The 12,423-nt window shown below is 36.5% G+C and overlaps 1 protein-coding gene across 1 annotated transcript in view; it reads right to left on the bottom strand.

The window, feature by feature from the left end:
* The window catches only part of EFCAB6 (EF-hand calcium binding domain 6), a 3,527,179-nt gene that overhangs the window by 3,007,424 nt on the left and 507,332 nt on the right, over positions 1-12,423 (bottom strand). Inside the window, exon 4 of the mRNA XM_044088493.1 lies at positions 2,435-2,520. Coding sequence (XP_043944428.1) covers positions 2,435-2,520 — 86 coding nt within the window. The remainder of the gene's footprint in view (positions 1-2,434; positions 2,521-12,423) is intronic.

The following is a 12,423-nucleotide window of genomic DNA, read 5'->3' as shown; positions in this document are numbered from 1 at the left end:
CTTGGGCAGATAGCCTAGAATGAACGTATGAACCTATGAGAGGTAGGCTTGGCACCAAAGAAGTTCGGGTCCAAGCATCCCTGTAGTGGCCGACCAGTGAGCTTCGGCTCCTAGACAACAAGGATGGCGCAGAAGGTGTTGGAGTGGAACTCTGCTACGAGACAGCCACAAGGGGTGCTGGAACCGAGGGTTCCACAACAAGTGGCACTGAAATCTCCAGCTCCGAAGGACCAACACGGCTCGGAGGAGGAACAGTAACAGGGAGAATGGCCTTAGATGGCTCCGGAACTGACTGGGTAAAGCAGACAACTTCAAAAGTCTAAGCACTACTCTCTACATCCTCTTCCAAAAGGCTCTTGAAGGATCTGGATGACAGCGGAGACGACCTAGATCTCTGTAAAATGGGAGATCGTAAAGTAGGGTAGACCGGCAATAACTCTCTAGACTGGCTCTGATGCAATTTCTCAGTAGTCGGCTCCAAAAGACTTGGTGCCGACATTGCAGTGTCAACATCAATAAACTCGACCGGCTCCGAGGACAGTGGAGCCAAAGAGATGAAAGGCTTATCCAATTTTAAAGTTTTCTGAGGAGGTCCAGACAAAATAGTCAGTGCAGGAGAATGTCTCTTTGCCGACTTGACCTTCTCTTTCTTTGAGGAGTGAGATTTGGAGGATGATGAAGGGAGGATGATGAAGAGCTGGCTAAATCCTCCTCGAAGGAAGGCTTAAGGAGACCTTTCAGTATTAACTTGTTCTTCCTTTCTTGGATAACTCTGGAGCTGAAGGAGTGACAGAAAGAACATGTTTCCTGTAAGTGAATGGCTCCAAGGCAGTAAACACAATTACTATGCCCATCAGTAATTGACATTTTTTGGGAGCACTTAAGGCACTTTTTAAAACCCGAAGGTTTATGATCTTTGGAATCCTTCGACATGTCTTAGTACGAATAGAAGTTCTATAAAGACAGAAGAGAGGACAAGGTCCTCTAACTAAAATGGGCCTCCCCTTAAAAACTACACACCAAACACAACCGAGGACTAGGTCCACTAACTTAAATGGGCCTAGCCCCGCTAAGATCACTCACACACAGACGAACAAACAACAGAGGATTAGGTCCTCTAAACCTAAACGGGCCTAGCCCTATTGAGGAAAAAAAACACCAGCAAGTTAAATAGAGGAAAGGTCCTCTAACTTAAACGGACCTAGCTGCGGAAACAGGAAAGAAGCTAAGCCAGAAAATACCACAAATTGTAAATTTTAAACAGCAGGCCAAAACTAGCCAATAATAGTAAACACTGCACACAATATACTATTCTATTGAAAACTAGAAAAAAACAAGGGCCTAACACAAATGCGGACCTATGCTAATCGGAACTACGTCAAAAACTAGCACACAAAAAGGATACCACTCGGAGAACAAAACGGGCCTAGAACGGCCAACAAGTTCTAAGTAATAACTACGGAAATTTAGCAAAACACACTACTATATACTACCTATGAAAAACTATTACTAAGACTATGTAAACTAAGCTATCTTATAAGTAGAAAAGACAATAAGACTACATTAATAATGAAACACATGCAACTTAGCCACGGCCAAGCAAGAAGCACTTCTGAACTCGTAGACACGGCAGATGAGATCTGGGGATTCTTACTAGTGCACTATGGGATACCTACCTTGCCACGAGCCAACTAAGAGACTTTGAGCTTTGTAATCGGCTCCAAACCAATATGTAAGAATGAAGATGAGATAGGACTACAGGACATTATTGGGTAAGCAAATGTCTTTAAGTAAGGAATTTTTTTTTTTGAGCTGGGATACAGAATCTGAATTGCATAGACATTCTGTTGGCTGCTAAAAAAGCAATTATTACAAAATAGAAATCAAAGTCTCTACCAATTGTATCTGAGGTATTGATTATTACAAAAGAGATCAAACAACTAGAAGTGGGATCTTTAGAAAAGGGAAGGAATAAATTATATAGAAGTAAATGGAAATTGCAGGAACAATAGATGCATAATAATGTTCAGGAGGAGGAGTGGGGTTTAATGTAAGGCAGGAATTAAGCAACTTTGTGTAATGTTGGACTGATAATAGTTGCAAAGAAAATGTATGTGATGTCTATTGCATTTAACTGGAAAAATGTTAAAATGGTTTCTTTTCTTTCTGTTAATGCATGTTTGCTTATGTCTTAAGTTCACAGTCTTTTTTGAAAACATCTTTATTAAATTAGAACACAAATATGAGGGCAGAGGACTGATTTTTTCCTTCCAACATTTCCCATCCATATTATGAATTTCAGCAGTTACATTCCTTAGGATGAACACCATACAAGACATACAGTGCTAAACATCAGAGTTTATAAGCAGCAGCAACACACACGTTAACCTGATTTCACAGTCCAGAAAATAAAATATAGAATATAGCCTTTTACCTGCTGCTATCATTTATTTTGTTTACTCTGCTATATTGTTCCAGAAATTCCATATATGGTATTGTACCATTACTCCTGAATGGAATCTGTAACAGACATCAAAATACATGGTATGTTAGCACTGTTCCTCTTAAATGCTTGATAAAGAAGGAGACAGTTGTCAACTTAGCCAAAAATGTAAAACAGTACATATCTTCTTAGCTATATACCAGATTTGCATATTATATATATATATATATATATATATATATATATATATATATATATATATATATATATATATATAAAACCAGTAAGGTGCAATGGATATACAATGCAACAGGTTAATAAGCCAAAATAAAGCAGAAAGAAAACATTACAATGCCACAGTGCACAAATTAAAGACCTAACATGCTGTTAAAATAAGCAATCTACTTTGAAAATTATATTAAAATATGCCATCTAAAATAAATGACAAAAAAAGAAAAATATGAGGTTTAATTAACACTGCTCTGTTATCTGAATACAAAACAGAACTTGTTCTGATAATTACACAGTAAAAGTTAAGATTTGTTTATTTTTCATGCAGTTCATATTAGATGGTTATCTTTTGACCTAATCCTGCACAATCACCCATTACAGTCATTTGCTTTTCAGACTCCAGTATACATTAGCAAATGTTCCTGGATGACGACTCCTCAAATATTAACAATATATTCATATTTATACATGTTGCACCCACATATTTAATGTTCTTATATTTACATTTATTTTATTTATTTGACATTTGTTTACTGGGAAAGTCTGACTGAGCATGAATCCCATTTTCGGCAGAAGCCCAGGGAGAAAAGCTCCAACATACATAGTTCAATTAATAAACTACATAATATTATCATATGAAGTGCAGTAACAAATAGAAGAAACAACATACAGGATAAAAAAGTCAGATCAGAAAATCGTACAGTGAATAGTAAACAACAGTCATAAGATATTGAATACCTAGTAAAGTACAATCAATAATGATAAGAAATAAAGATGTTAAGCATTTTAAATATAGGCAAAAGACTAAGAAAGGAAAGACATTTTGCAGTTGGGGGAGATTAGGAAATGGAGTTAAAGTAGGGAGCTATCAGAGAAGTAACTGGTGCTTTGGCTAATAAGAGAAAGGAGCAAAAGAAAGGGGAAAAAGAAGAGCAAGGGAAAGAGAAGAAAGAAGGAAGAGAGTAGAGAAAAGGAAGAGAATGAAGGAGTAATGTGTAATGTCAGTTATGTAAGACATTAGAGCCGGGAGTTAAGGAGAAATCTCTTTCGAGATTGTTTGAATATGTGACTACATGGTATTGCTCTAATATCTGTAGGAATACTGTTCCGGACCTTGGCTACTGAGTAGGAATATAGGCAATGACCAATAGATTTTTTCGGTTTATGGATTTCAAGGAGGTGTTTCTCAGATGAATGAAGAGGGCAATTAGGGAGGTAATAGTTAAGAATGGTGCTGGTTTCTGGGCAGTATGAGAATTTGAATACCATTTTTTTAAGCAAGAAGGAGTTGGGTGAACTTGAGGTAGTGATGTCACTCAATCCAGTTTAAATATCTGAGGGCGGAGTAGTATTGGGAGTTGTATGACTGACTGGCTGCAAATCTAGCTACTCTGTTATTGTAAAACTTAAGTTTTGATCTTAGGAAGATGTGAATGTTGGTAAAAATGGGTGAACCATATAGTAGTGAAGGAAGGAGGTATGTTGTCTTTTTGGCTTTTCCCGGTTAGGGGTCACCACAGCGGAACTCCGATCCGCTAATGATTGGCAGTAGATTTTTTATGGTGCCGAGTTGCCAGCCCAATGCCCAACCTTCAGTGTAGGCACGTCCATTCACGCATGTCTTTCGGAGGCCACTCGACCATGGTCAGGACATGTAGACTACACACAGAAGGCACTCCAGCCGAGAATCGAACAGGAGAACCTCTTGCTGTGAGGCAACAATGCTACTGCTGTACCACCACGGCTTGCAAAGGAAGGAAGAAATAAAGAAGGTATGTGCTGGACAGAATAACTCTTGAGGAGCTGGTAAGGAATCTTTTTGATCTATAGAGCATGCCCAGTTTTTTGTAGTGTTGTTTTTATTCACTTCTGAATATGAAGATCAAATTTCAGTTGATCATCTATTATGACATCAAGTAACTTTATGTGAGGTACAACTTCAATTTCAGGATTGTTGACAGAGGATATTTTGAAAGTGTCTTTTACATGTGTTTGGGATTTGGGGAGAAATAAGAGCAGTTTTGTTTTATTTGGTTTTAGGAAAATCTTGACTGTCACTGAGCCAGTTTTCAAGAGAGTCAAAAGCCTGCTGAATGATAGAGTGTAAATTGGGAGGTCTATTAGATGAGCAAATGACAGTGGAGTCAATTGTATACTGTATAAGTGTAGCTTGTTGGAAGGATGTACGTAGATCATTTACAAATATATTAAATAGGAGAGGGCCAAGTACAGATCCTTGTGGACACCTGTTTTAACTGGGAGAAAAGATGAGTAAGTAGGCAGCCATTTAACTGATTGTAGCAGGTTAGATAGGTAGCTAGAAAACCAAGTGACTGCTATACTGGAAAAGCCTAAAGCAGGCATTTTTGAGAGTAGTTTGGTATGTGAAATTGTACCAAAAGCTTTATAGAGAGCGAAAAATAGGGAAGAAACTAAATTGTTGTTATCTCTGGCTTTAATGATGCGGTCCAAAGAGGCAACAAGGGCAGTTGTGCTAGGATCTGGGCAAAAGCCGTGCTGGGTAGAGTTTAACAGATTTTCTTGGAGTAAGTATTGTAAAAGTTTTTTATGAATACATTTTCCTAAGATCTTGGAAAGAGGAGACAAAATTGCAATTGGTCTGAAATTTGTTATTTCAGTGGAGTTCCCCCCTTTATGAAGAGGAATAATGTAAAATATGTTCCAGAGATGGGACATATAACTCACGAATGGATTAACTGAGCAAAATAGAGACTGGACAGTCAATAGAGGGGGCAGCAACCCTTAGGTATTCATATGGGAGATTGTCTATAGAGAGTGAGTAGGGCTTAAGTTTGTGCAATAATTTTTTACATAGGAAGTAGAGACAAATTTAAGTTGAAAATGGCATTGTTAGAGCTTTGACGTTTGTCAGCGGTGGCAGGATTCTGTACAGAGATTTGAGTGAGGGTGCTATTGAGTCAGTGGGAGTTAAATTGTTTGTAGGTGAGCTTGAGATTTGTATTTTTGCCAGGGTCTCCAAGGTTTGTCTCTCTTAGCTACTAGAAGGAGATAGCCGGGATGATTGGGTGAATTTATTTCTCTTTTTTTCTTACAGCAGCAAGGCAACTGAGAATGTATTAAATTTTAGAACAGCATTACTCAGTGGTAGGGAATAGAGGATGGACCAATTAATATTATTAAGGATGTTGTTAAAGATTTGGGAATTGAAATTTGAGATTACAGCAGTCTTTATAAAGGTGCTGTTTGATATGGTGAGTTGCTAGTCTCTGAACATAGGTGGGATGGTGATCCCTGAAGGAGTCTGGGAGGGTTTTTTGGAAAGTCGTAAAGGTTTGGATTTGAGACTAGGATCCAGTCCAGAGTAGTCCCAGTGCTATTACCTTTTTTGAAAAATTATGAGTTGTTTGAAACCATATAGACTGATACTAGTGGAATGATAATATGATGTGAATGTTTGCCAGTTAATATTGACATCACCAAGAATTATTATTTCATGAGAAATGGAACTAGACAACCAGTGTAGGATAACTTCCAGAATAGGGATGTTATTTCCTGGGAATTACATAGGCCAATTATACATAGTGTTATATGCTCATTTAATTTACAGTAAGAGACAAAGATCTTAAGTTAAAATGTGGAATTAGATCTGATGAAGAGTACTTTGGGTACGCGAAAGCGCTTATCTCTGCAATAAATTTTGTTCATTCATCATGGTGGTTTGCTTCCAGTGTTTTTACAGTCAGGATTTTTTACTCTCTTACGGAGAAGACTTTTGGGAGCCAGCATCTATTGTGTACTATTATTGCTGTTTTTTTGTGTATGTTCGCTGCCTCCACACGATGGATAATTCTGCTGTCGAGTTAGACTATGTTCCTGAGAGACCAAACCTGAGTAGGAAATGGAATATGCTCACTGAAAAAAGGGATAATCCGTTATTGGAGATGGAACTATCTATACCGGGTACGTCTAGCATTATAGGTAATACCGATAACGTACCTGAATTCAATGCTTTGTTTAAAGAGCTAGAGAATGCCTTATATAAACTGTTCAGACTTATTTAGCAGCGGCGTCACCTCGAAGCTTGCCTACATTTTAAAGTTGTACCTAGAGGGATGAGGATCCTCTGCATGCCATCTTATGGGGACAGTCACCCAGATTTATTGAAAAGGTGGCAACAACTCAATCTTGAACTCAGCTATAATTATATTAAATTACTTATTGAATATTTTTCACCAATGGAGAATGAGTTGAATTGCAAAGTTGAATCTATGTATAAAGACATCTCAACCAGATTTAAAGGGGAAATGTTTATAAAGAGATTAGACAACTTATTATGCCAGATATCTACATATGGTGATAAACTGCAGCAAACTAAGCTTTGTAAGTTGCAACGTGATTATTCTGACTTCACCAACAGTCAGGTGTTTGTCTGGCCTAGATACCAAGAAAATAGAGACGTCTACAGGGGCAACAAGCTCAACAATCAAACAGAGCAGGTAGAACTTGTTAATCAACAAAATGTCGCCCCTTTAAGAACTGATACTTCTACAGAGAACGCGTTAACGTCACATATTGAGCTTCTTGAATCTACAACCCATGACGTGATGGATATGCCTCCGCCAAATCAACTAGCGTTACCATGACAAAATCATAATAATATGGGAGCTAAGCCGAAAATACAACAAGGCAATATCGAGCGTTTTTTACCGCTACCAGTCCATTTTCAGAGAGCATCGAGGAGCAGGTCGGACAGCCGAGGGAGAACCAAGAGGAAATATTCAGGCGAACAACCAGGACGAAAGGGTCGAATGAGAGACGGAGCAATCTAGTGTTCAACTTTTCCAGCTATGAACTTTCAGAAACTGAACTTGAGCTGTTAGATAAAGGACTTTCTTATATACCTGCTCAGGTCAGTAATATTGGCGAAATTTTGACAGACTTAAGATTGTTTACATGTTCGATATCTTTGAAAATGTTTTTTAATAAGAATGTAGAGGCTAATGTTGGTGAAACATTTAGTTTTAAAAGGAAAAGCATCTTCACACCAGTGTTACCACCGCTTGTTGAATGTTTCTTGAAAGTTTGTGAAAATGATTTTTACACTTATTATTATGAATCTAAGCATATTCCTTTATATTTTAATTTACATAGGAATGAATGGGATTATATTTTTTCCCTTAAACATAAAAGTAATCTTACTATTAAGCCAGCAGATAAGGGGGGAGGGATTGTGTTATTAAATACTGATGTATATATAGATAGTATGCTTAAGATGTTGAATGTAACAGATACTTATAAAGTAATAGGGAAAGCTGAATTGGATAAGCTGATTTATGGAGTACACCATGAGTTATATGACTTTATGATGTGCAGACAGATAGATAATGACCTGTATTTGTATTTTTTTGTTGAACAACCTAAAATTCCTTACATAAAAGGTTTACCCAAAGTACATAAAAACATAACACCTTTACTTATGCGACCAATAGTGGTAGGAAATGGTTGGGTGACTGAAACCCTATCTGTGTATGTAGAAAAGAAATTAAGACCCTTGGTTTCAGACATACCATCTATTTTGAAGGACACATATCAACTATTGGAAGCTTTGAATGGCTTTACAAGTGACATACCAGAAACTTGTCTTTTAGTAACATTAGATGTTAAAGATCTATTTACCTCCATACCTAACAGTTATGGTCTAGAAGCTATTAGATCTGTTATGAATAATAGTAAAAGGTTTAGTAATAGTGACCAGATATTATTGAATGCACTGCTGGAGTTGGTGCTATCGAATAATGTGTTCATGTTTAATGACAACATTTATTTACAACAATGGGGGGTTGCTATGGGAACTCCCTGTGCGAATACTTACGCAAACCTGGTGGTGCACTATTGGGAGACTACCTGTCTCTTCAATAATGAGAACTTCCAGAAGATATCCCTATATAAAAGATTTGTAGATGACGTGCTTTTCTTTTGGAATGGTACGGTGAATGAATTGTTCTCCTTTATTGAATACTTAGAATCAACTACGTCATTTTTGAAATTCACCATTGACTATTCGTACAATAACATAGATTTTTTAGATATCACGATCATTAAAGATAAGGAAAAAACATTAAGTACGACCATTTATAGGAAAGATTGCTGTAAAAATACACTGCTACAATACAATAGTATGCACCCCAGGTTTGTGTTTCGCAACATTGTGAAAAGTCAATTTGTGAGGATTAAGAAACTGTGTAAAGATCCTATAGAATTGCGAACACAGGGCCTTCTATTAGAGAACATGTTCATTGATAGAGGTTATAACTCAGAGATGGTACATTCTATAAAGGAGGTTTACATATCTTCAGATGAAACAAGTGCTTTTGGCAAGAGAGGATTGAAACAACATGGATATGAATGTTTTATCTTTGATAAGTCTAAGGTCAGTTTTAACACTAGATATACCAGTGATAATAAGGTCATTACAGATATAATAACTAGGAACTGGCATATACTTATGACAGATTTAGAAATTAAGAACATAGTAGGACCTAAGCCGGTTTTTGTTTATCGGAATAGTAAGAATTTAAAAAGGCTGTTATGTGTTGAACAATTGAATGAGCATAAAGGTGGCATACTAAAGACTGTTAAGAAATTAGGCACATATCCCTGTGGAAGGTGCAATATGTGCTCATTGATTACGATAGAACAAATTTTTGAGCATCCGACTCTAGATTTTAGATTTGAACCAAGATTTATGGCTACCTGTGAGGACATGAATTTGATATACTTAGCCAATTGCCAAATATGTCAAGCATTTTATGTAGGTATGACAACCAGACATCTTAAAGAGAGAATTTACAACCATGTCTACGACATTAAGAAACAAGATTTAAAGAATGCATTGGCTAAACATACTATAATTTGTCCAGGACATACATTTAGCTTTAGAGTTTTACAAATTATAACACCTAATAGAAGGAAAGGTGACAACTTTAATGAACTTGAGAATAAAGAACTAAGTTGGATATTGGGATTGAAGGCACACTACCCCCCGGGGCTTAATCAATATGTAAGTATCAGATCCTCCTTGAAGGGACGCAGTGTTAAATAATTGAGTATACAGATAGCTTAGATATCTAATAAGAGATAGAATATAATACATTATAATATAAACAAGATTAAGTTGATAATATAAAATAAAGAACTAAAATAATAAATTAATGATTTTTTATGATCTAAATGTCCTAGGAACTGTTTTTCATGTAGTTCATATGTGATGTTTATAGAGTATGAATTATTATTTATTATAGTATATATATAGGTTTGTATCAGCTATCCATTTACTTTATTGGTTGTCTGCTACTCATTTAGCTTGCCGATAGATTGTTATATAGGCAGCCTGATATGCTACTTCTATACATATACATTGTTTGTGAGAAGCACACCATATAGCTTGTAGTATATAAAAGAATTGTTTTTAGCATTAAGTAATTTATACAGTATATATACTTAAGTGTTTTACATGATCAAATGCCCAATTTATATATATATATATATATATATATATATATATATATATATATACATATATACCTAAAATTATATATATTTTTATGCATTTAGATCAATATGCATTCTTTGTCGCATTTTATTTGAGCATGGTTTAAGTATGGTTATACAGCTTTTAGAATTCTTATTGTATGTTGGTGCGTTACTAGGGTATAGTGCTCTAAGTGAGTTGATTTGCATAATTGATTGCTTGATTATTTGCTGATTAAATAATGTTTTTAGAGCATTAGTATATATAAGATCTTGAGTTATAATGTGGAATTAGATCTGATGAAGCGTACTTTGGGTACGCGAAAGCGCTTATCTCTGCAATAAATTATGTTCATTCATCGTGGTGGTTTGCTTCCAGTGTTTTTACATTCAGGATTTTTTACTCTCTTACGGAGAAGACTTTTGGGAGCCAGCGTCTATTGTGTACTATTATTATTAAGAGACAAAGATCTCATTAGAGAGGACTTTAGGTAGAGAAATAGAAACAGAGACAGAGATATAGAGTACATGACATGACTGCTATGCTACCACCTTTTTCATTTAATCTGTCAAAGCGGATAACAGTATAGCTGTGGGGAGAATTTCAAAGTCTTTTATATGTAGTTTGAGGCAAGTTTCTGTAAAAATAATAATGTCTAGGGAGTAATAAGGGATCCAGGAATGAAATTCAGAGACTTTGTTTATTACACTATGAATATGCATGGATATGATTTTCAAATTTTTAGTAGATGTTGTTACAGTAGAAGAGGGAGCAGGTGGAAAAAAGAGGCAGTCGGGAAGTGGGTTTGGTTGGACATCACTGCATAATATGATCTTTTTACAGTATGCATACACTACTGAGTGAGGGTTTAGGTATGTTAGCATTAAATTTAAATTTTACCTTATATGGGTTAGGAGAAGGGTTAAGAATTTCATTTCTAAAAATGAGATGGGGGTACGCCAAATAAGCTAGATGCAATAGTAATAGTGAAGGGCTGGCAAGTGACACAGGCAGTGTGAGTAAAGGTGGGGGATTGAGAAATAGGTATCATATAGCATGTAAGGTATGACAGTAGTAGGAGTAGATGTGTGGATAGAAAGATCATAAGTATATTTGTTGTGTATTACAAACAGGGGTCTTGAAGACAATAATGGAGAATAGATGGTGTGTGTGTGTGTGTGAGACACACACACACATATAAAATTACATTACTAATGGAAATGAAGAATAAAAAGAATTAAAATAAAAAGAATTAGGCAGGAATTTGAATAGGTATGTAGAATTTGGGATGCTAAGAAAGTAGAGCAGAGAGAAAGCTGAAAGGAGGTAAAAGGGAACACCTGTACAGATATAACACATATAAAGGAGAAAAAATACTAAAGAGAAAGGAGTATAATAGGAGACAATAATGGATGTAAACAATGAGATGGAGGCTGAGTAATGCTGGAGAAGAAATATAACTAGAGAGGTAGAGCCTCAAGGATGGAGATATGGATAGTATGATTTGAGAAGTAGGTGTTGGTGACAGATGAGGGGTACCAGAATGAGAGGTTGCTTAGATAGGATGAGGAGGACATATTCACACAAAGAGGAAGGTTTTGTGTACATATAAAACTAGGAATAGTGGGGGGGTGGAATTTGGGGGTAGAGAGGGGAGAGAGCCCAAGCGAAGCAAGGGCGAACGGAGTGGGCTGCACCAGTTGAAATGACAAAGATGTATGGAAGGGGAGAAACAAAATGATCTGTAGACTTAGAGGTGAGCAAGGTAAGAAGTCTTATGTGGTAGAAAGAGTAAAAATGTAATGTCACTAGAAAAACTGTTAGGAAAAAGGGCAAGGTAACAAATAATAGCAGAAGGTGCAATGTTACAGAGTCATGGTAATTATACGGGGGTTAGCAGAAAGAGTTTCAAAGTAAGGGTTAATCTGGCGCAAGTGAAGTTAGTAGCCTGCCTAAAGCGATACTAAGTACTGCAGTTTATATCTCATTCTGGTCAAATTCAAAACATTTTCCTTTCAAAACTGTGCACATCTGCACATCTAGAAATGGACACTGGGGATCTGTCATAAAATGACTCACAATATGCCACTTAAAATAGATGAATCCCAATAAAACACAATGTGGTGGCCACATGTATGCTCCCACTCACTGTGTTGGGCATAAAGGTGACATATGAACGGACAACCTTACATATATCAGAATTGAATACCCCTAGGAGGAACAACAGTCCAAGGAG

This window comes from Protopterus annectens, chromosome 11.part0 (assembly GCF_019279795.1).
Source record: "Protopterus annectens isolate FY-2018-M chromosome 11.part0, PAN1.0, whole genome shotgun sequence".
Taxonomy (NCBI): domain Eukaryota; kingdom Metazoa; phylum Chordata; order Ceratodontiformes; family Protopteridae; genus Protopterus; species Protopterus annectens.
Note: the sequence above shows the minus strand (reverse complement) of the source record. Positions and strands in the feature narration are given on the sequence as shown.